The 22235-nt window shown below is 43.0% G+C and overlaps 1 protein-coding gene across 1 annotated transcript in view; it reads left to right on the forward strand.

Moving 5' to 3' along the window:
• The window catches only part of MAP4K4 (mitogen-activated protein kinase kinase kinase kinase 4), a 149033-nt gene extending 135681 nt beyond the window's left edge, over positions 1 to 13352 (forward strand). The window contains 6 exon segments of the mRNA XM_083839719.1: positions 3048 to 3182; positions 6594 to 6694; positions 7436 to 7585; positions 7877 to 8036; positions 9804 to 9943; positions 10090 to 13352. Of these exon segments, the coding sequence (XP_083695845.1) occupies positions 3048 to 3182; positions 6594 to 6694; positions 7436 to 7585; positions 7877 to 8036; positions 9804 to 9943; positions 10090 to 10173 (770 nt within the window). The 3' untranslated portion in view covers positions 10174 to 13352.
• Positions 13353 to 22235: the final 8883 nt, after the last annotated feature.

Genomic DNA, 22235 nt, shown 5'->3' on the forward strand with positions numbered 1-22235 from the left:
CTATTACTTCCTCCGTTGAGACACGCTACATTAACCCTTAAGAAATCAGCCGATCTTTGGATCTATTTTATGCCTCTGTCTCTGTCCCCATGTCCTGCGTTTTATGGGAGAGTACAGAAGAACAAGGCAGGAAAGAGGCATTTCTGCCCAACCACGGCTCTCGCAGCTTTATGTTCCCTTGTTCCCTTGGCTTTTTTGGGAAGTGGTGTGCTCGTGGTGGTGATACTTGAAAGATGTTATCACACTGTGAGAAGAGGTTGCAGTACATTAGGATGCTGAGGGGATTGTCACCTAAAATTTGCTTTTAATACACACTCTTCTGAGTTTGAAAACCTGAACTCAAATTTTCCCGTTATATATATGTCTGAAATTCAAAATCTTGACCACAAAGCTTTTGATACTGAGCTGATACAGCTGGTACAAGAACACTTTGCAGGTCAAAGCAGAGTAGCTAAACAGTTCATACTGTTGGGAGGCAAAAACATAGTTTTGGGTGCTCAGGGTAGTATACAGTGCTGAGAGTTATAAAGGTGCTGGAAGAGAGATTAACGACGTGCGTACAGAACATGCTCCATTGTGGCTCCCCGAGGGTTTTTAAGCACAACCGGCTGATCGTGGCACTCAGGAAGGTAGGAAAGGTAGACGGAGTAGAAGAACTGGTTGGAATCTGCCTGCTTGGTAATTAAAAACCACACGACAGTACAAATAAAAACTCCATATGGGAAAAGAGACTTTGCATTTGAAATGGTGTCTGTGGGAGAAACAGAGCTGGGAGTTCTCACAGAAGTCACTGCCTGATCGACTAATTTAAAGGCTGGATCAGAGTTTTCTTTCCTATTTCACGGCCATAACAGACAAGAAAAAAAATAAAATCAGATTTTTGAGAGCTGCTTAAGCTAGTGCAGATTTAAAAGCAGAAGGATCTAACCCTCCTCCCCGATATGAATATGAAGAGCAGCATAGCTTGTTGAAATAGATGCATAACAATGTTTATGTAACTAACTGGTTGTGCTTTTTTCATGTCAGCCTGCTGAAAGGCAGAGGAATTTCCTGTCTTGTGACTTTCCTTGTGGTCTAGACACTAAAACAAAATAGGAACACACTTGAAATATTTTTGTTTTGGTTTTTGTTTTTTTTTTTTTTATGTTTCTCGTTGGAGAGAAGTACCCTGGTGCTCATCATGTGAACCGGAAGAAAATAGCCACGTGCTGGGAAGTTCCCATGTGCACTGTCTGGTCTGAGTCTTAAGGTTTACTAAGTTACTGGGAAAGCTAAAATGATGGAAATATCTGGGAGAGAATTTGTCTCCTGGTAGACAGGGACTTGTGGTGCCCCAGCCCTCACAGCTGCTTTTCCCGAGGCGCCTGGCTCCGTCAGGAGTCCTCTGCCATCAGGGCAGGGGCTCGGTACCAGCTGCACACCCCAGGGTGGATCCAGCTGGGAACAGCAGGATGCTCTCAGTGCACAGGCTTCGTGTCCTGCTGTAAGCAGTATCCCCTGATCCCCAGCTCCAAAATGAGATAGCTCAGCTAGCCATGAGCTGGTGCAGCAGTCGGCGTTGTGCTAAAGCTTCAAAGTCAAGTTAAAGACAGTTGAAGAGAACTGCCCCGTAGCTCGATGTGGCTGTCAGGTGGCCCATTCTGCCAGGCGATGGCTTTCTGGTACTGCATCCCTTGGTCAGCCCAGCACCGACTGTGGTACGGTCAGCTGTCTCCTCTCGGCTCCAGGGGCTGAGAAGCAAGTGTCCACAGACACAGGGCATCCTCATAGTGGCTGCTGAAGAGGTCGCGTGGAGCCACTCCACTGACAAATGGGGTCCCTGTGAGCATTTCTGATGTCCTTTCCTTGCACAGAGACCTTATGGAGTGGCTCTTAGTCAGAGCAGAGTTCTCTCTACCTTGCTTCCAGTCTCATCCCTGGGACTCTAGTGACTTTGGACAGCAAAGCAGCTGGAGGAAGGAGGATACAAGCTTTGCATGTCTGCATTAGGGCCACCTTCTTACCAATTCACTGTATGGTTCGTTGGCCATTAGCTGTTAAAGAACCGCTGATAAAATCACTTGTGAACCTTGCTCTGCATTTGAGGAGATGCTTTCGTACTGCGAGTTAGACTCTGGATTGTATTGTAAAGACGGTGGGAGATGTAATGTCAGCTGAAGACAGAGCAGCCTGAGCAGCTGGATCCCTCACCTGGGAAGAAGAAACAGCTCTTGCAGTTTTCTGTGTGCAGCCCTGGAGCAGAAGGGCAAGTCTGTTTGTAAGGCAACTGTTGGCTTTTAGCAAGGGGTTGAATTTTTTGTGAGCCACGGGAAGTTCTGTCACTGCAATTTCAGTTACTGTTCATTTCTGTTTACAGCAGAACTGGTATAAAGCAGTTAGATGCTGAAATTGTTCTTTTGCATACTTTTTGACCAATTAAATAGTAAACAATCATAGTAAAACTTGACCGGTTTGTATCGGAGAGGATGATGTAAGTGATGGAAATGTCCTGGTCACTAACAGCAAAAAAATTGTATAACCCTGTCACCCCACTCTTCTTTGCTTTTTCTTCCTCCTTTCACACCAGCCCTACTCTCTTCTGGCTCTGTAGGTAATTGTGAGCCTCAAATTCTAGCCTGCTGCTCTCCTAGAGTTTTGTGCAAAAAAAAAAAGCCCTTGTTACTCAGCTATGTTTTTGGTTTTTTTTCTTCATCTCCATGCAGGAATCTCTGTTGCTTTTGTTGTGGGATTATAACCTTTTTCACATAGAAGCTGCTTTTGTACTAAGATCCAGACAGCCAAAGAGTTTATCATTTTCAGTTCATGTGGTATTACCCTGCATCTCTGTTATTGATTATCAGGAAAACACATTTTTGGGTGGAGTCTGGAGTAAAGCTGTTGTGGACATAAATACTGGGAGAGATCTCTGGTTGCAGCAGTTTTCCTTTCATTGTTATTTTGGCTTGTTCTGTGGGGCTTTCTGTTTTTGGGGTAGGGTTGTTTTTTTAGTTTTTTTTTGCACTTATCTCCCTGGGGAGATAAACTAACCTTTCTCACTCTGTGGCTAGGTAAGAAGAACAAGTTGCGAGTTTACTATTTGTCGTGGTTAAGAAATAAAATTCTTCACAATGATCCCGAAGTAGAAAAGAAACAGGGTTGGACGACGGTGGGCGACTTGGAAGGCTGTGTGCACTATAAAGTTGGTAAGTGGCAAGTGAGGTAATCAAATTGTCAAGATAAAAGCTGGCTGTGAAAGAGAACTGCAGTGCATGCAGCTTGTGGGTTTAAGATTTGTTTTTGTTGCTGGCTGTCTTCTTTATCCCTAAGCACAAACTTTTCTGGTGAAGTGTCAGAATAGATGGCAAGTTACTGCGGGTTAAACTGAATATGGGAGAGGTTTTGCAACGGGATGCTGGGTTGTGAACTGGAGCAAGCACAGTGTCTTGCTCCAGGAGAAGTCTGTCTCCTTCCCATGGTGGATGCAACCTCCAGGAGAAGGCTGACATGGACAGTGGGGGCTGGTGATGTTTCAGCACCTTTGTTAGACCCTTGAGGTGACAGAGGGACTCGTGTCAACCAACAGCCGTTCTCTCTACCAACAGGTTTCCCTGTTATTTTACCATGCTGAAATCAAATTCTGGAACAGGGTGAATAATATCTCCTTTTTAAAGTAGATTTTTAAGACTGGAGGGGAAAAAAAAAAGAAAAAAGAGGAAAAAAAAGAAAAAGAGTGGGAGGAAAAAGCAAGCCCAGCTAGTGCACGAGCTTTGGGGAGGCATCTGGGAACAGAAGCATATGTTTAACTTCCAGATGATTCATTGATTCCCTTTAGCTCATGAACTTTCCTAATGCTGTCTCAGATCCTCTGCAATGCAGTTATGGGGTTACAGGGATGAAGTGTGTTTTCACTAGGCAGGCACCTTTTGAGTGGCCTTAAGTTTTTTAAATGGGTTTAGATGTGGAAACTTTCACCAAAACTAGTGAAGCACGTCGCGTTTTTGCCATATGCAGTGATCCTGCTGCCCTGCAGGTGGGGATGCAAACTAAGAGCTCTTTCTCCTGGTTCAGTTTCACGATGAATCTTAATGGACCCTGGATGCTGCATTTGATTTGTTTTTTTTCCCTAAGTGCCAGCTCAGTTCCTTTCAAGCTGTGTCAGTCAATGTAGAGCAGCAGCAGTCGGACTGAGCTCGGTCTCCTTCTGTCATACATGTGCTCTTGCAAAAACCTGCTCGTGGGGCGTCATCAATAGCTGCCGCAGAAGTGACTGCTGAACCTCGAGCTTGACCCCAGAAACAATTAATAATGTACTTCCCTGGGATCACACCCCAGGGTGTCAGCAGCGCAATGAAGTGGCCTGTTAACAATACATTAACAGCTATTGAAAGGAGGCTTTCCAGCCGGGAAGTGTGAGAAACAAAGAGCATTCTCTTCCAGATGAAGAGTGATTTGTTGCAGCCTGGCACTGAACTTCCCTCTGAACCAGAAACGTACAGTAGACTTCTTCAGGTGGTGAGGGGCCTCTTTGACAGCTGTGCCTCAGTTCCCAAGAAGGATGAGCCCTGCGAATAGTTGCGCCTGCAGTCTGGTGGCTGCCACCGAGGCAGCTGGCACTGGCTGCTTCCTTGTCTCTTTGATGCAACAGGGGTCTCAGACGTCAGGCTGAAGTGGTATTTATGGATCTTGGTCGCTTCAGGCAACTTTTGGCTCCTCTAAATGATAAATTGCTCTTTTGAAACTTAAAATTTGGGTGAATTCCCAGATAGCACCCAGAGCAAAGAGCGAAGATTATCAAAGGTTCCCTTTCACAGATAAGGTGGTTTTATTCAACACCCCCTTCTTCCCCAAGAAAATATTCCAAGAAGTCTTGCGAGCCAGACAAGACTGAACAAAAGCTCTATTTTTCAGTCGGTACAGCTGTGGAGGTTGAGAGGCTTTTTTTGTCTGCTGAAAAAGTGTCAAGTCCTCTAGCACTTATAGCTCAGTATTCTTGCTTTCCTGCAGAGTAAAAGGGAGCAAGTAGCAGCTTTGTCTCCCTACTGCCTACCAACAGAGAACAACTACAGACTTGTACAATAGTAAGGTACCTAAAAGACTTTAAAATAGTTTTTATTAAAGAAGCGTTATTCTCACAAGTCTGAAATTTTTCGCTCCTGCTCTTTTTCAAAATCAGTTTTGGTTGGGAGGTAATAATGGCAGAAGGTGGAGGTGCAGGGAATTACTCATTGTTTTGGAAAATCATCATATTCCCCTAAAATTTGAGGTAAAGAGAGAGAAGAAATCTCTTGAGCTTTCTAGGTGTCACACAAATAATGCCTTTTTTTTTTTTCTCTCTCCTCCAAAAAGAGCACTAGAAACAGATAAAGAAACCTCAACATTCTGGAAGTCCTCACAATATCTTCCAACACAAACGCAGATGGCAGCTGGAAATACAGATCCAGCAGCATTACGTGAATGGCCATTTCTAGACTTTGTGGGTCCTGTCCTGAAAAAAGTGATAGTAAACAGAGCTTTTTTCGATGGATAAATTTGTCAACTGTTTGAGTGTGGGAACAGAGATATATCTGAGAATTTGCAGATCAGCTATGTAATGACACATTATTATTTCTGATAAATTCTGTGATTTTTTTTTCACATCTTTGCACTAACACTGCTTAGTAACATTTTGTGGCTGAAAAGCAATGATTGCTGCATTTGTCTCTGCCAAAAAAAGAAAAAAAAAAGAAAAAAAAGATTGCTAAGTACTGAATTTTACATCTTTTGTGGGAGAATCTGCTTTTGGGCTTTTGTTTCTGAAATGTTCTAGAGAAACTCCTGACTCCTTAACCCCTCTGAAAACTTTTTCATTCTTTAGGCAGAAGGTAAAATGTGTCACCAGAACTGTCATTAAAGCGATTTGTGCTCTTGTGTTTTACTTGAGAATTAGGGTTAAGGTCAATTAGAGAAAGTTCAGGTGATACAACTTGTTTACATTCAGTCAGCTACCTGTTTCCTTTAAACCATCTGCTGAGGAAGACCTTTTTGGCAGCCACTTAGTCTTTTTCTGTGAAGTTTTTGGAAACAAAAACTTTTTGGCAATAAACAAATTAAAAAAAACAAACAAACAACAAAACAACAGTTGCCTTTTGGTTTTGAAATGGACTTATTTTATTATTTCTTAGCTTTTCATTTCAGTTCCTCCTTTTCCCTCCCTTTCTCTGGGGAATTTTTCCCCCAGCTCAAAATACCACTGCCACAGCGCTGTGATTGTGACTGCCAATAAACTCTACCACAGCCACTGGCTTGTTTTATTGTAATTGTCCCTGACTGAAAACTGATTTCCTGATGAGCAAGCACCGTCTAATGTGGAAAGAAAAGTGTAAATATGTGTGTACTGACTAGGTAATTGAAAGCGTGGTGATGGGTTCAGTTAGTGACAAGAGTAATGATTTTTGTGGCATAAATGTGTCAAAATTCTCAGCTACATAGAATTAGCAATTCTAAAATGCAGTATTACTGAAAACCTTGAAAGGTATTTAAGTAGGGAGAAACACTGTCATTTTCTGCTTTCTTAAAGTAACTGAAATGACTTTGGTATGATTACTGAATTGATTTTTGTTTTGTTTTAATTTCAGTAAAATATGAAAGAATCAAATTCTTGGTAATTGCATTGAAGAGTTCTGTGGAAGTCTATGCATGGGCACCAAAGCCATACCACAAATTTATGGCCTTTAAGGTAACAATATATGTCAGTCACATGTAAGATTTTCACCTACCAAGTTGCACTTACCCCTTTTACAAAACTGTTCTGACATTTTATCATGGCTGTGTTACAAGCTCTTTGGTAAATCTGCCACGAACATATTATATTTTCGTTAAGGGACACGGGGGGTTGGCTCTGAGAGGCAGTGTATACCTAGAACTCTAAGTTGTAACCAAGCATAAGTGAATGATCAAAATGACACGATATCCCAATGCTTTGTTTCCTCTCTGTAAATAAACCATGAGGCCAAGAGAAGTGAACTGAGTTGAAACTTATTCATGTGAGCATCATTAGCTGATGCTCAACATTATTGTGTTTTGAATGCTGCAAGAATGAAGTTAGCTGACTCGGAGTAATTACCAGGCTGATTTGCAGACAATCAGTTAATGCCGGTTGTGCAGGTTGAAGTAAACGCTACAGGAGTGTCAAATGGCCCTGAACTTTGGGGAAAGCAATTCTTACTAGTAAAATGAAGCAGACCAACTAAATCAAACCCCAGGGAAATAGCATATAATAATATGTGGTTGAAATGTAACAGGGTGCTAAGTAAATCTCTCCTTGTCTGTGGAAGATGCTAACCCAACTATCTGGTGAATGGAGGCCAGAGGCATGCTGGAGGAATAGACCTATAATATGTGCATTAAGAGCATATTTTTATAAAAACCCTTGTGGTTCTAAGCAGTAAAGTAAATCTCACTGATTATTGTCTTACAGTCATTTGGGGAATTGGTACATAAGCCATTGCTGGTGGATTTAACAGTAGAAGAGGGTCAGAGACTAAAAGTGATCTATGGCTCCTGTGCTGGCTTCCATGCTGTTGACGTGGATTCGGGATCGGTCTATGACATTTATCTACCAACACATGTAAGAGCTGTTTCTGGGCTGGATTTTTTTCTTTCCTTCTGGTTTCTCCCTCTCTCCCTTTCCTCAGCTGACCAACATGTCTGTCGGTCCGTGTGGATCACTGCCAGCCACTGGCAGTGGAAAAGCAGATGGAGGGGTCCAAGTGAATGTATCTTAGGGGCTTGTGCCTCAATCTCTGTCCTGTCCCCAGGGTCCATATGTCTCCTTGGCTGGGAGCTGCTCACTCAGGTCTGGTGCTGGCCAACATGGCAAGCATAAAATGACTTTTGCCTTACTTCTCTATTTCTGTAGATCCAGAGCAGTATCCAACCTCATGCAATCATAATTCTCCCGAATACGGATGGAATGGAGCTACTGGTCTGCTATGAGGATGAAGGAGTTTATGTAAACACATATGGAAGGATCACCAAGGATGTGGTTCTGCAGTGGGGAGAAATGCCAACTTCAGTTGGTAAGTGCCCTGAGAGAATCAAATACAATTGTGCCATAAGGGAGCGTGAATGTGGGCAGAAGGAAAATGCATTGGGTTTGACTTCAGATTCAGAGGCAACGATGCTGTAATACAGCTGGAAAACAGCTGTACTAAGTGCAGAGAAGTCATATGGATCTATTTTGTGTTGAGTTTTGTAGAACAAAATCCAAACAAACTTGTTGTGGAGTGCAGGAATAAAAAACTAATTTAATAAACACCAGGGCCTTTGTAAGTTGCTACAACAATTTTGCTGCACAGAAACAAATTTATGAAAACCCTTTAGTATAAAGGTATGTAAAGAGGCAGACAGGTAGGATATTATTACGGGTGCTTCTATGTTGATAACAGCCTGTATATCTGATTTGATGGGTTTATTTTAATTTACCTGCACTTTGCTCATCTATCTTAGCACGATACTGTAATCACAGTGCTGATATAGGTGCTCTTGCTATCTGTGCTGCTTTATTGCAGTGATGAGCATAGGATGGGCTGTGATTACACCTTAGTTTTTTGTTCAGACACATTGGGTTTGCTTGTTTGGGAATGGATGCATGTATTAGGAGGTTACTGCTGATAGCTCTTAGAGTAACGCGAACAATAACGGAGGAGGAAATTTAAAGAAGTTTCATACAGTGCATATTCACTCTGCTGGTGATTAGCTCTTGACTAGATCCGAAAGCAAGCAGGTTATATTAAGTGGCAATTCATAGAGGCTTTGGACACTGGAATGCCTGTGAAGTAAATAGCATGGAGGCAGTTGGCATCATCTGAACATCTCATCTGACAATTTTAATAAACTATTTGGTCCACTTAGCACTCACGACATATGTAAAAGTAAATAAATATCCAGCACAATGGTAGGTATGATGGTATAGATGTGCTTTATACTGTAGTAGATCATTTGGTTTAATTTAAATGAAAATTAATATGAAAAAATTAACATAAAAAGGGAGGGATTATGAAATGAAATCTTATAAAAATTTCCATGCTAAGATCTATTGTTATTCTTTTTATTTTTCTATTAAGTATGCATACAAATCAGAGGCAACAGCTTATTCTTCACTAAGTTCCCATATGCTAGTTTTGGCAGAATTCCTAAGACTATCGATCAAATTGCTTGTTGAATATACTTTTTCATAATGCTGGTGCCTTTCTCCTGTATTCAGTTTTTACTGCTATCAAGAACAGATTTTTTTCCTCATTCTAATACTAATCTGTTTCCCCCAGTGATACTCTGAGGCAAAATGCTTGATTTTTTGCTTTATTTATCCAAACTCCTTCAAGTCAGGGAAACAATCCTCTAAGACACCGAACTGATGCTGGGGATGTTCCAGATTGGATAGGCTTAGTCTATTTAAACCTCGGGTTCTGTTTTCTCCTTGTCAACACCTAATTAACCTGTCTCCTTGCCAAACTTGGGAGAAAAAAGACTGTGTAAAACTCAGTGTTCCTTCCATTTAATTGAAGGTTGGAAAGCTTCCATTGTGTCATAAATGCTCAGGCACAAAGTATGTTACTGACACGGAAAGCCCACGTGGAAATAATTTAAATAAAAAAAGGATTTGGGGGCATTGTGAAGATGTTGAAGACCAAAATAGCACTCTGAGTGTGCGTGTTTACTTCCAATATGTACATGCAGGTCATTTCTAAGTAGAGTGTGTAAATATATTCCTCTGCTTTTTCAGTCTCCGTGTTTCCCTCTACCTGTTCTAATGGGCTATATTGGGTTGTGTTTTCTCTCCAAAGCGTATATTCGATCCAATCAGATTATGGGCTGGGGAGAAAAAGCGATCGAAATACGATCAGTGGAAACTGGACACTTGGACGGTGTGTTCATGCACAAAAGGGCACAAAGACTCAAGTTCTTATGTGAACGCAATGACAAGGTATGAGCCACCCACAGTCCCCGTTTCTTGACAAGATGATAAACAGCACAGAGCCGTAATTGCACCGTAAATATCACGGGCAGTGAAGACAAATTGAAGCCTCTGCTGCTCTACCTGTTGAACTTCCCTCTCTCTTTTCTTTGCAGGTCTTCTTTGCCTCCGTGCGGTCAGGTGGAAGCAGTCAAGTCTATTTCATGACCCTTGGCAGGACTTCTCTTCTGAGCTGGTAGAAGCAGTGGGCTGTGGCGAGGGATTGCTGACATCCAGAGTCTGAGATCTTCATAACTCGGAATTATTTTCAACTGGAGTACAGACCTGCACTAATGCAGCAGCACTCTGTGTAAATGTGTGTGCAGGCATCACTGGTGTTAGGTTTCTTTTTGTTTTTCAACTGAGGCTGCAAGGCAGCTGGTGCTGTAAAGATATTGCCATCAGGTGCTACAAAGTCTTTGAGGTTTGGGATCATGCTAGAAAGCTACAGGTCTTTTTTTCCCTTCAGCTCCAGGATTCCTAGGCTTTGAAGGACTCTGTTTGTTAGTGTGAAAACAGAGAGGGGGAAAAAAAAAAAAAGGAAAAATAAACACAGACTTATGAACATGCTGTTGAGTGGACAGGAGGCAGGCAAGAGAAGGTGAGAAGTGGTGTAGAGAGTCAGACTGGCTGAAACAGAGGGCAGATCTAGTCTATCTAGTAATGTTAACAATGTATTTAATTGACATTTCTTTTTTGTAATGTGACAATATGTGGAGAAAGAGGAAGGTGCAGGTTTTAAGAAGTTAATATTTATAAAATGTGAAAGACACAGTGACTAGGATAACTTCTTCTTGGGGACAGGGAGGGTGGGAAGGGGTTGGGGTGGAATTCTTGATTTTTTTTTTTTGTTTCTGCAGTTTTATTTTGGCCTGGCCAATAACTTTTAGTCATTTTCTGTGTACCAGGTATTGCCTGAAACATGTGCAGATGATTAAAAAAAAAAAGGAAAAAAAAAGAAAAAATCAACAACAAAAAATAAAGAAAAAAAAACATTCATTTTCTATAATGATTCTGTGTTAGGCCAGAACTTGGTTATGTCACAGTATTAGCACTGCCTCAGTTAAAGGTTTAATTTTTGTTTAAACCTAGAAGTGCAACAACAGTTTTACCACAGTCTGCACTCGCAGAACTAAAAAAAAAAAAAGAAAAAAAAGAAAAAAAAAGAAATAAAATCCAAACTACATATGTTTATTTTTTGTGCCTACCTCATTGTTTTTAATGCATAAAATAAAAGAGGTGGTTTAGTTTATACGTTTTTAGATGAAAACCATTAATGTCTAATTTAATCTTAATACCAAAACTACCAGATCGAAAGGTTTCTGACTGTTATCGTGTAGCAAGTTTCAGCAGGAGGAGAGAGTGGTCCATTGGGGCAATAGTGGTAGCGTTATGGCAGTGAGACACTGATTAATGTAATTTGCTTACTAAATTTGGAAAGCAAGCATTTTTTGGAACCAATTTCATCCTTACTAGAAGTCCGAATTTAGCCTAAAACCGGAGGTTTCACTCTTCTAACATGTGGGCTTAGTAACAGGCAGGTAAAATAACTAGGCTAGTTCTATAAACTGTTAAATGTTGTAGGAAACGTTTTGGGGCGGTGATGTTTTTCTTTTTTAAGAATGCAATGCACTAAAACTCTTTTAAGAATGTAGTTAATACTGCTTATTCATAAAAAACAGCGTATACCTGTGTTTAGATGTAAGATCCCAGCTCTGGCTTTTTTCTTTCTTTTTTTTTTGTTTTGTTTTTAAGTCAGTTTTATTTTATGAATAAGTTCTGACATTTGTAATAAATGTCTTGAGAGTAATAATTTGTTTAATGGCTACATGTTCATTACTTGAGAAACCTTGAGTGTATAATAATCTGTTGGTGATGTAATAATGCACAGTGTCATGATTCAGCCATTTTTTTTGTTTGGTTTTTACTTTTTTTTTTTTTATTATTATTATTATTATTCCTTTGGTGGGGTACTTTGTTGACAGCTGCCTTAAGCTGTTCATTCAGTGAACAGGCTCTCAGTGTTTCACGGGCTTTGTCTTCTGCTGCGTTTAACTTTCTCTCACGGCGTGACAGGTAGGGCTTTTTAAACACGTCTTCTTCAGTCAGACTCGACCGTTCGAGTGACTGGTCGGTGGCCAGCCGAGAGCACGAGCTGTGCAGAGCTGAGACTCGACCGACCCTTCTTGTGGTATCCAATCCGACTGCTGTAAACCCTGCAAACCCGAGCAGCGCTTCTGCTGAAGACTCTCCTGTGAACATCACAGACAGTTTACGAGTGAGTGGTAAATGCATACCACAAGTGCATGTACACACACACACACACACACAGACACGCTCACACACCCCACACACCAAAAGAATCAAAACTCGAGAAAGCCTTACATTTGCTGGCAGAGGAGTACCTAGAAATATTTTTTTTAACTGTATGACTTTTGGATAGCGTTGAAGGTGAAGGATGTGTTCTTTTCATGCCTGGCACGTTCAGCCAGAAGAACGATCAACTTTTTTTGTACTATAATGAACTAAAAGGGGACTCGGAGAAGCGACGTGGGTGTAATCACACAGCGGCCCCGTAGTGTAGCTTACCGAAGCTGGTTTGATCAAATGTCAGTCTGCGTGATTTAATTCTTCCAGCGCTATGCGGTCCAAAATCAAGTTAGTCCTTGAAAGCCGATGCTATTCTCCCAGAGGAAGATGCTCCAGTACTGTAGGGATTCCCAGGTCACGGATACGTGCTGTTGAAGTTTGGAGGCTCCTGGGGGGAAACTCCTTCGGTCTGGCTGCTCGCGCGGCAGCCTTCGCCTCCGCAGAAGTGCCAGGACAGCAACATGGCAAGGTAAAAACAGTATTACAAAACCACTACATATACAGACATCGAACTCTTCAAACAGTGCTTTTGTAAGCAAAGAAGAAAAGAAAAGCTCCTAGATTTAGTTTTAAGCTTTAATAAGTAATAATTTTCTGTATCTTTAAGTCAAAGTAACCCTAACTTGTATGACTGCAGTGTTTTTATTTTTTATCTTATGCACATGTTATGTTGGAGAAAATGTTTACAAAAATGGTTTTGTTACACTAATGTGCATCACATATTTATGGTTTATTTGAAAGTGATTTTTGTGGGTTTTTTAGTTTTTCATAGTAGTAGTACACTTTTTGTGATTTATAACCCCAAACTCTGCTGATTATAAAGATGCTAAACAATAATACAAAATGACAAACTGCATTAAAATTACTAATCGTAGAGCTGCAAAGCAGACTGGTGACAAGTAAAACACTCAGCCTTTTTTTTGCAGTGCTATCTAACTTGTCTTCTGTGTATTATGGAAATTACTGTTTTTTCCCCGTTTTTCCTTAAATAAAGTCAAATTGACACCTATTGTATGTGGAAAGTATTTTGAGTATCTCTTGGCTGCAGAAGTCAAGCTGCATGATGCCTAGTTGCATGTATCGTAAGAACAAAAGCCTTATTGTCAAATCTCATCATTTTGTAGAGACTTTGACAGTAAACGTGCTTTTTAGGGCTTTTGTTGTTGTTTTTCTTTTTATCTTTCAAGACCTGTTTCCTGGTGAAGTTGCTCTTTTGAGAACTATGGTTTTCCTTTAAAAAGGAAAAAGAAAAGATTAGGAATGTTAGTAAATGGCCAGTGGCTCAGAAGGAAGAAGTTCCCTCAAGGAGAGCCTGGAAGTGTTGTGAGTGTGCCCTCCCACCTCCGTCCAGACCTGATTTTTGGTGGCTGAGATTACTAACTGCTAAGAGAGCACCGTGAGCTGCACTCCCGAGCCAGATTCTCGCATGGTATAAAAGCGCGGCTCCAACAAAAATCAAGACTTTCCAAGTCCTAAGCCATGAGTACTGAGCAGGTTTGATACAACGCCGCTGCTTGCACTGGCGGAGTTCTCGTCAGCTTTTGCACGTGTTTTTCCACCATGGGCTGTGTCTGTTTTCTTCAGTGGAGATAAGCAGTAGACGTTTCCTTCCGAACAGGCTGGTCTCTGCAGGAGGAGGAGGAAGCACATGTTCCCAGCCTCCTGCCTTTCTTCTCACTTTCGTCTTCAGAAGGCAAGGGCTGAAACTTGTTTCATGGTTTTACCTGCTTCCTACAGACAAAGGTATCTGAAATCCTTGAGCCCCGCAGCTTTCTGCCCCTGCAAGTACCAGATACCAAGGGTAGCTCAACTTAGAAAGCTAGCGGGGCCAGCAAGCTGCTTGTCCAGCTGCTGCTCAGAGCTGCTGGTTTTATCCAGTCCTCCTGGACCTGTTGAAGACTTCCCTGAGTTGGAACATCCTCTGGCTAGTCGAGCACCTGAGCTAGCCACCAAGACCTGAGCTGTTGCTCATCACAGGCAAAAGCAGGCAGTATGCATCTGAAACCAGCAATCCCGGGGAGGGGTTGTAGGAGTGTGAGCTTCCCAGCGGGTGCTAGCAGAGGGAATGGAGAATGTGCAAAGCCTTCACCCTCCTGGGCAGAAATGCACAGCTGCAGTGATTTACGGGAAGAAGGAAATAAAATCAGAGCGTTTGAGCAGCAGGTCTCGTTCTTCTGTGGGACTTGTGCAGGTGGCAGTGGTGAGGTGGGCCTCAGTGAGTTCCTCGTGAGGGCAGGAGGGAGGAACACGGGGCAGAAAAGAATAATATGCAAAAAAGCATGTGCATATTTAAAACTGACAACTGCGGCAGTAATTATCGACTGCAGTAGTCAGACCAGAGAAAGGAGTGATCAGACACCAAAAGGAGCACTTTTTTTGTTGTTACAAAGCTTTTAAATTTGTAAGTGGAAATATGAGCAATGAAAAGTAAAGAACACTTAAACATGAGCTTGAAGTTTTAAACGCTGCAAATTAGAAGAGAGAGGAGAAGCAGCCTCTTTTTTATTGCTTTGCTGAAAGACATGATAGAGAATTAGGATTGTGTGGGACCTTAATGAAGGGGGAAAGCTGAGTGTTGTGGGCTGCCTATTGTGCAGAGAGCTTGTTCTTCAGCTTGTGTCTGTGCCATTGTCTGGGAGTACTGTAAAATTTAAAAAAATAAAAATAAAAGTGGATGTTGGAGGAGAAACAATTGCAAATGGAAGAGAAGAGCCTGTGGGAGAGCACATTGCATTCAACGCAGGATTGTGCCACATGAAAATGGTTAAAGGCAACAAATTTGCTAATAGCAGGGCGAATGCATTTCCACTGCAGTCCAGTGCCCTGTCACCCACCTACCTGCCTGCGAGCTGTAGCAGCTCAGCCCAGAGCTGTTTCTCTCCCCCAGGCACCTCCCTGCATCGCTGGAGAAGTACCGGCACTGACTTGTGGCAGTGCTGTGCAGCATTGATTTTCCTTCCCCCCCCCAAACCACACGCAGCCCAGTAGGGAAGCAATCCTGGGAACTTAGCCGTGAGAAGGCTTGCTTTGCCACGTGAGAAATGTGCCTCGTAGCCAGGATCTCAGCTGCACGTGGTGGGCATCCCTGGCCTGCCGGGACGTCGTGGTGCATTGAGGGATGGAAGCTCAAAGAGCCGCGTGTGTGCGGAGCAGCTGTAAAAACTGCAGCTCTGCTCCAGTGGGGGCAAATTCGCTGCTGACTGCCAGCACCCAGATGTTGGCCGGTTTCTAACCCGTTAAAGCAGCAAAGGCTGGAAACAACGGTCATGTTTAGGTTTTTCTTCTTTTAAAAAAAAAAATCAGTGTGGTATTGTGCTGCTCAGACAGGTACGGCAAGGCAGGTTCCTGCCTCAGTGTGAGCTGCTGTGGAAATTACAGGATGGGGGAAGCAAAGACCATCAGGGGCCTGCAGTCACTTCATTTTCGCTTTGTGATCGTCTGGCTCCATGCAGCCTCTGCTCCCTTAAAGGGTAAAAACTGCTCTAGAAATACCGAGATACCAACGGCCTTCCTCCTCCTTTTTTATCTCTCTGGTTTATCCTGCGCTTGTTCTAGGCAATAGTAAACTAGGGAGAGAAGGAGAGAGGAGGGTGTTTTGTTGTTTAAGCAAATACATCCCTGACTCAATAAAAATGTGCTCAGTCCAGTTGAGGAAGTTACAGTTTTCTTTTTTTTTTTTTTCCCCAGTTGTTAAATTATAACAGGAAATTGAGTTTAACGTTTTATTCTCAGGCTCTGCTGGTTCTGTGGGGCAAATCCGAAGCATGGGAAAGCAAGATTAATTTGTTCCAACTGCTGTACACAGCTCAAATATTACTTGCCCTCCGTGTGAAATTTTTATTGCACAACCCCATTTTGTCATTCGACGCAATTTGTCCATTAAAAGGCAGTATCACGCCCCAATTTTATTTTAATATTTGCATTTCCTAAGTGATTTTGTTCATACTGTGTTAGCCATGGGAAAAAAAAAATGCTTTTTCGGCTGTGAAACAGCCATTGGAGTGATGGGATTATAAATACTGTTTGCCTAGGCTTTTATCAGAGAGATTTCAGGCAATTTTCAGCAGAGCCCCGTTGGAATAGTTAGCAAGACTCTGGTTTTATGAACAGGCGAAGCTGAAAGACAGAAGAAAGCAAATTACATGCTTGGGATCTTTTAGTGAGCTGGGGATAGAGGAAGAAAATGGAGGTTTTGGTACGAAATCTTTCACCTCAACCATTAAACCCACTTAGCCCCTTTGGATGGTGCAATAGCAAGGTGCAGGGAAGGTGATGCTTTGCAGCCTGGGGTTCGGGGTGCTCCCGGAGCAGCAGAGCACAGCGTGGAGAGCAGGGCACCCGGCACAAGGAGCCGCAGATGGGCTGAGCTTGTCTGCTGCAGAGCTGGGGCAAGCAGGGGAGGAAAGGTCAGAAGGGAGAAGGGCCTCAGGATGGTCTTTGCATCAGATTTTGTAGTCCAGAGCGAGCTGCTGATGAAGTTGTGCCGGGAGAAGCCAGGACTTTCCGCACCTTCAGCCCTTCTGGAGCTCCTGGTCCAGAAAGGACCGTCAGGTTCCTGTGCTGAAGGTCCACTCTGAACTCTGCATTAACTTGTGTTTCTTTAACTGTAGCTTGTAAAAGGCCTCCTGTGATTTGATTTTATTTTTTAAAGGTCAAATCTCATACAGTTCCTCTATTTTAGTGCTTAAAATGCAGACTACACAGAGTGAGTGGCTGGCAGAGCTGGAGCTGTGTGAGCCCAGAAGCTCCGTCCTACGAGCTGGCTCCCCGGACTGCGTTAAGACCCAAGCCTACCTTAATTCAAACCACGAGAACTTCTGGAAAATCCACGTGGAAATTTTCTCAATGTTTCAGTAATAAAATTAACTGAAAGATAAGAGGAGAGCATGAACTGGCATAGAACATTAAAATGCAAAGTATGTAATTACAGACTCACAGTTGTAATGATTCTAATGGATATCAGAGACGAGTATAAAAGGAGAATAAATTATTTCAGGGCATAAAGAATCAGTTATGGGTAATTAAGCTGCAATTATCATTACTGCGCTGCTATGATAGTTTTTTTTTTTTTTTAAACTAATTTTTCTAAAATAGAATAATGCAAGTTAAGCATGATTTCATCTATTGTCTGCCATTCAAATAAAAACATATTTTTCCAGTGTTTTTCAAAATGTGCCAGTGGAAAGAATCTCAGTTTTCCACTAGCAAAACCACAATTATTATTATTATTTTTATTTTTTTTTAATGAAGTAATGTATTTCACATCACACAGCTGTTCAGTGGCAATGGCATCATTCAAACGTGGGCTCAGTGAAGTGTATAAAACCGTACCTACTGTCAACCGCGTCAACCAGCAATCAGCTTCAACGGAGTTCTTCACATGCTTAAGATTAAGCAATTTGGTAAACTGGTAATTCAGGCCTCTAATTCAGAGCAAGAACAACACAGTTTAGAGTGGCAAGCAGCGTCCTTGGTTCAGTCCACAGTGCTCAGGTGGGTGAGCCTGGAAATCAGCTGCTGAAGAGTTTCAGTTTACTGTATTGAGATGAAATGTCATTGATGGCAATTAGCCTTAAAAGGCCCCTTGTAAAGCATGGTAGGTGACCAGCTGGCTCGTGAGCATCTCCCTGGGAGCCAGGCGTGGTGTGCAAAGGGGCAGTGGTTCTGCTGATGGAATCGGAGACCTGGGATGGCCGTGTCCTGCAAATCATGAGCCGGTGAGGCAGTGGGCCACCTTCTCTTCCTCTTGAGACACTGGAGGCTTCGCAGCTGGTGAGTAACTCCCTACTGGTACCAAATTGCAAACCCAGAAGTTACACAAAATCCAAATAGAAGTTAACTTTCCCTATATTGCACGGTAACCAGAGCAGAAGGGCAAGGAGATGCATTCTAGGTTTGCTCTTAGCACTCTATAGATGCCCCAAAGTAGTCAGGGCTGCTTGCAGAGGGATTCCTCTGGATGCCTAAAACCTGGATGCCCTTTAGCATCCTGGCTGTCTTTCAGCTGCTGCAGAGTATTTGGGATCTCAGGACAACAAGGTGTCTCAGGTGCCATGGCCATCGGGAAGGGAACTGGAAGCTGGTGTTAGGTACCTAAATCCCGTCAGATGTTTTAACACGTTTGTTGTGACGTCGGAGTCTTCAGTGTAGGGCTTGCCTGTTGCGTGTTTCTGTGTGCCACCTTGCGTAACACAGCCAGTTGATGCTGTAACACAAATCTTTAGAAAGAAGACTATTTTAACAGTGCTAAAAATTGAAAAACACCAGGCTTTAATGTACCAAACTTGAACTTAACCCAGACACCTTTTACTACTGTTGAGCATTTAATTACATTTATATAGACTTGTCTTGAAGTGCCATGCTCACTCTACAACAGATGGTCCTCATGGGAGGGAGAAGTGCTCAAAATCTCTTCATCCTCGTTAATTAGCGCTGGAGCCTTATGTATATCTTACTCAGTGCCATCCAAAGTGCTCGTTTTCTCATACATTGTATCAACATAATATGGTTTCCAAATCCTAATGAACCTCTCTACGTTTTGTGTGTGTCTGTGTTATGTTTCTAATATAAGAAGAACTGCAGCAATATTTTGGCTGGCCAGAGCTTTCAGTCTTCATGTGCTCCTTGCCTTGCTGCCTGCCCCAGGTGAGCAGCTCCTGCTTACCTCCAGGCCACAGCACCCACAGGGTTCAGCTGCAGACTTCCAGACGCACATGTTTTGGATAGGTGCCTGGAAGTGATGGTTTTTGTTACAACAACTGAGATTTGGGCTTCTTCAGGTGCACTATGCACAAGGGGAGAACAAGTCCTTTGAGTTTAACCATCCGCATCTCCAACTGGCCGAGGGAAAAAGAGAGCTTGCTGTAGATGGCTGTTAATTACAGCGGAGATAAGCTGGGTATTTCCTAAGCAAAAACAAGTTCCCAGTCGAACAAAGAGACATTCAGCCTGAAAAGGAGGAAAAACGCTGGTTGTGCTGTGCTATAAACCCCATGTCTTCAGTGGGTCTCTGATTTCTGGTGTTTGTTTCTCAAGGTTGTCTTTGGAAGATGATTTATTGTCTGTCTTTAACAATGTGTCTTCTGCCTGAAAGTGCATACAGTGATCTTGTTTTTGTGAAGACAGCGTGAAATCAATTTTTCCACACATTCCCCTTGGCAGGAAACTTTTCCCCTTGCAGTATGGGGTCTTTTAAAGAGAGATTCATTGCACCGCTTCATTGGGAGGTGGGCACCAGCCCCAGGCTGCAGCATATGGGGAAAAGGAATAGATTCCCTGTGCTCCTTGTTGCACATGTGCATGTGGCTATAAATCACGCGGAGCGTTATTCAGCACTGTTGTTCACGCTTTCTCAGAGACTGCCTCACAATTGTGTTTCTTAACTGAGATCAATCCAAGATATTGCTCCCCTGGGATCCGTTTGCAGCTCAGATTCATTGCAGCAGAACATTTCTTCCTACAAGACCAGTCAGAGTAGATGGTCTAAAGCATGACTAACGGTTCAAACTTTCCCTTGTGTTTTCCAATCAGAAACATTGCCTGGAAGTGAAATCCGTGAATCTGGAATCTGCAGAAACATATGGATGTAGCGTTAACTGGAACAAATCTGGAAATTTCTGCTCCTCTCTGGAGTCAGTCACATTCCAGGTACCTCAGAACAATGAAAATTAATTCAGACAAATTGTGAGGTCAATGAAGAGCTGGTACCCCTCTACTGGAAGGGGTAGGCGATGAGCTCATCCCCTGCTCTGATTCTTGTGCCTCCCTCCGTGCCCATGGTGCAGCAAGGGATTGCACTGCAATTACTTCTAAATCGGCCTGTGAGCTCCTGTTGGCACTGAGACGAATGAGCAGACAGCCCCACAGCCATCCCCGTGCCCAGGATCCACTGACTTCTGCTCCCACAGGATGGACAAACCTTTACCAGACCCTGCGGATGCAGATGCGGATGCCCAGCCACCAGCAAGCACACCTGGGCCTTTGCTGGCCCTCCCTGTGAGGGTATTAAAGTGCTCCGTGTTTCAGTTGTCTCCTTGCATGTCGCTACCACTGTGGGTGACCTGGGCCGGAGCGAGGGCCCTGTCTTTGCCTCAGTGCCCTGTTCCCCCTTGGAGCTCAGCCACAGAGAATCGGAAGAGGAGAGTGTGGTCATGAAAGCAGTTGAAGTGAGGTTGTTGATCCCTTATTTCTATAAATAGGCTACCCTTTTGGTTTCAGTTTTATTTCTAGTCGTGGGGAAAGGACCACATTCTCACTTCCATTACCAAAATGGCTGGCTTCAAGGTCTCTTTCCCCTTCCTTTGTGATAACAGCACTGCATGGAGGAAGACATGATTTCCCGGTGGCTGGGAGATGTTCGCGTGGCGAGACCAAAGAAATGAAAGCTAAAGTTCTTCTCCTGACATTTGTAGGGAAGGGAATAGAGATGCCAGGGACTGCAGGCCTGCTGAGCTGGGTCTGGATGCTGCCATGGCCGTGCCCCTCAGCCTGAGGGTTCTGGTGAAGCTGGTGAGGCTGCCCAAAGCCCCATCCAGCCTGGTCCTGAACACCTCCAGGGATGGGGCATCCACAGCTTCTCTGTGCAACCTGTGCCAGGGCCTCACCAACTTCTGTCCTTCCTTAATTTCTGTGTCTCCAGAGTTCTTGTGCCATTCTAGCATAAGAGTGTCTGAAAGAGCAGCTATCCTACTTCTGTTTCTGTCCAAAGCAGTGTTTGTTTTGCAATGCAATGGGCTGAAGCAATACTCCAGAGGTTTTTCAGTGAATGCAGCTATCACTCCTTCTAGCAAAAGTGCAGCTGTGTGGTACTGGGTTTGCATTTCTGCACGACAGTGTGTAACTGGGATCTTATTCCAGTGACAACTGTCCCGAGATAGGATGACACTCTAGCTTTTAATGAAGCAGCTTTGGGCTAACATGGAAATTTGTTCAAATAACAGAGGATTTGCATGAAGGGATGAGGCTACAAAAGAGGTTTTGAACAGGCCAAATCCAATTCTGGCTTTTAAATTGGCCATCTGTTTGCAAAATATATAACAGCAAATGCTATAATTTCACGTACGTGACTTGGTTTCAAGTTGACTGTGGTAACTCCGAGGTTTGACTAATAGTTTTGTAATAGTCTTCTTCACTACTTACCCTGGAAAGCGTTTTCTGTGCTGACATTTCTCAGACACTGAATGAAAAGGAGTTCCTTTTGGACTTGAAATAGGGTGCTATTAAGCAAGCCCGTTTTGCAAGCTCTAATCTCACTCCAGCAAACGCTATTCTCATACAGATGTGGCCATCAGAAAAGTACATCCAGTTTCCTTCCAGTAAGATGTGTGCTGAGCTAGTACCTCTCAGCAAGGATGCCGACTGCCTGCTGGCACGCAGGGTAGGCTCTTGTGGGAGCTTTGTGCAACGACAGTAGGTTGGGAGATGCTAAAAAATCTGAAGTGCGCAGAGGCACTAAATACTTCTTGAAGGTCACAACGTGTCAGAGATAAAATATAAAGCATTTCTGTTTCCAGGTGAATAGCAGTGGTGCTGCGCATGCAAATACTTCTAATCACAGATGGGCAAATTCAGCCTCTTGCAACAATCCTGCCTGCTCTGCACGTTGCCAGTATTTCACATTTTGTCACTTTTTTTTTTAAATAATAACTACATTAAGATAGTCAAGCCACAGTATAAAGAGGTTCACATCTCAGACAAAGAATGTTTTGCTGATATTTCACAGTGAGACTTTTCACACCAGCTGTGGAGACCTGAGAGTTGCGTGGGACTGGTGGTTTTGTTATCAGGGTGTACGACATCTGTAGCTTACAGGCAGGAAGAGGCTGCGAATCTCATCTTGGAAAGTTTTAATGATGGCAGTATTTATTCTTGGATTCATAAGATTTTTAACTTT

Source organism: Anser anser, assembly GCF_964211835.1.
Source record: "Anser anser genome assembly, chromosome: 1".
Taxonomy (NCBI): Eukaryota; Metazoa; Chordata; class Aves; order Anseriformes; family Anatidae; genus Anser; species Anser anser.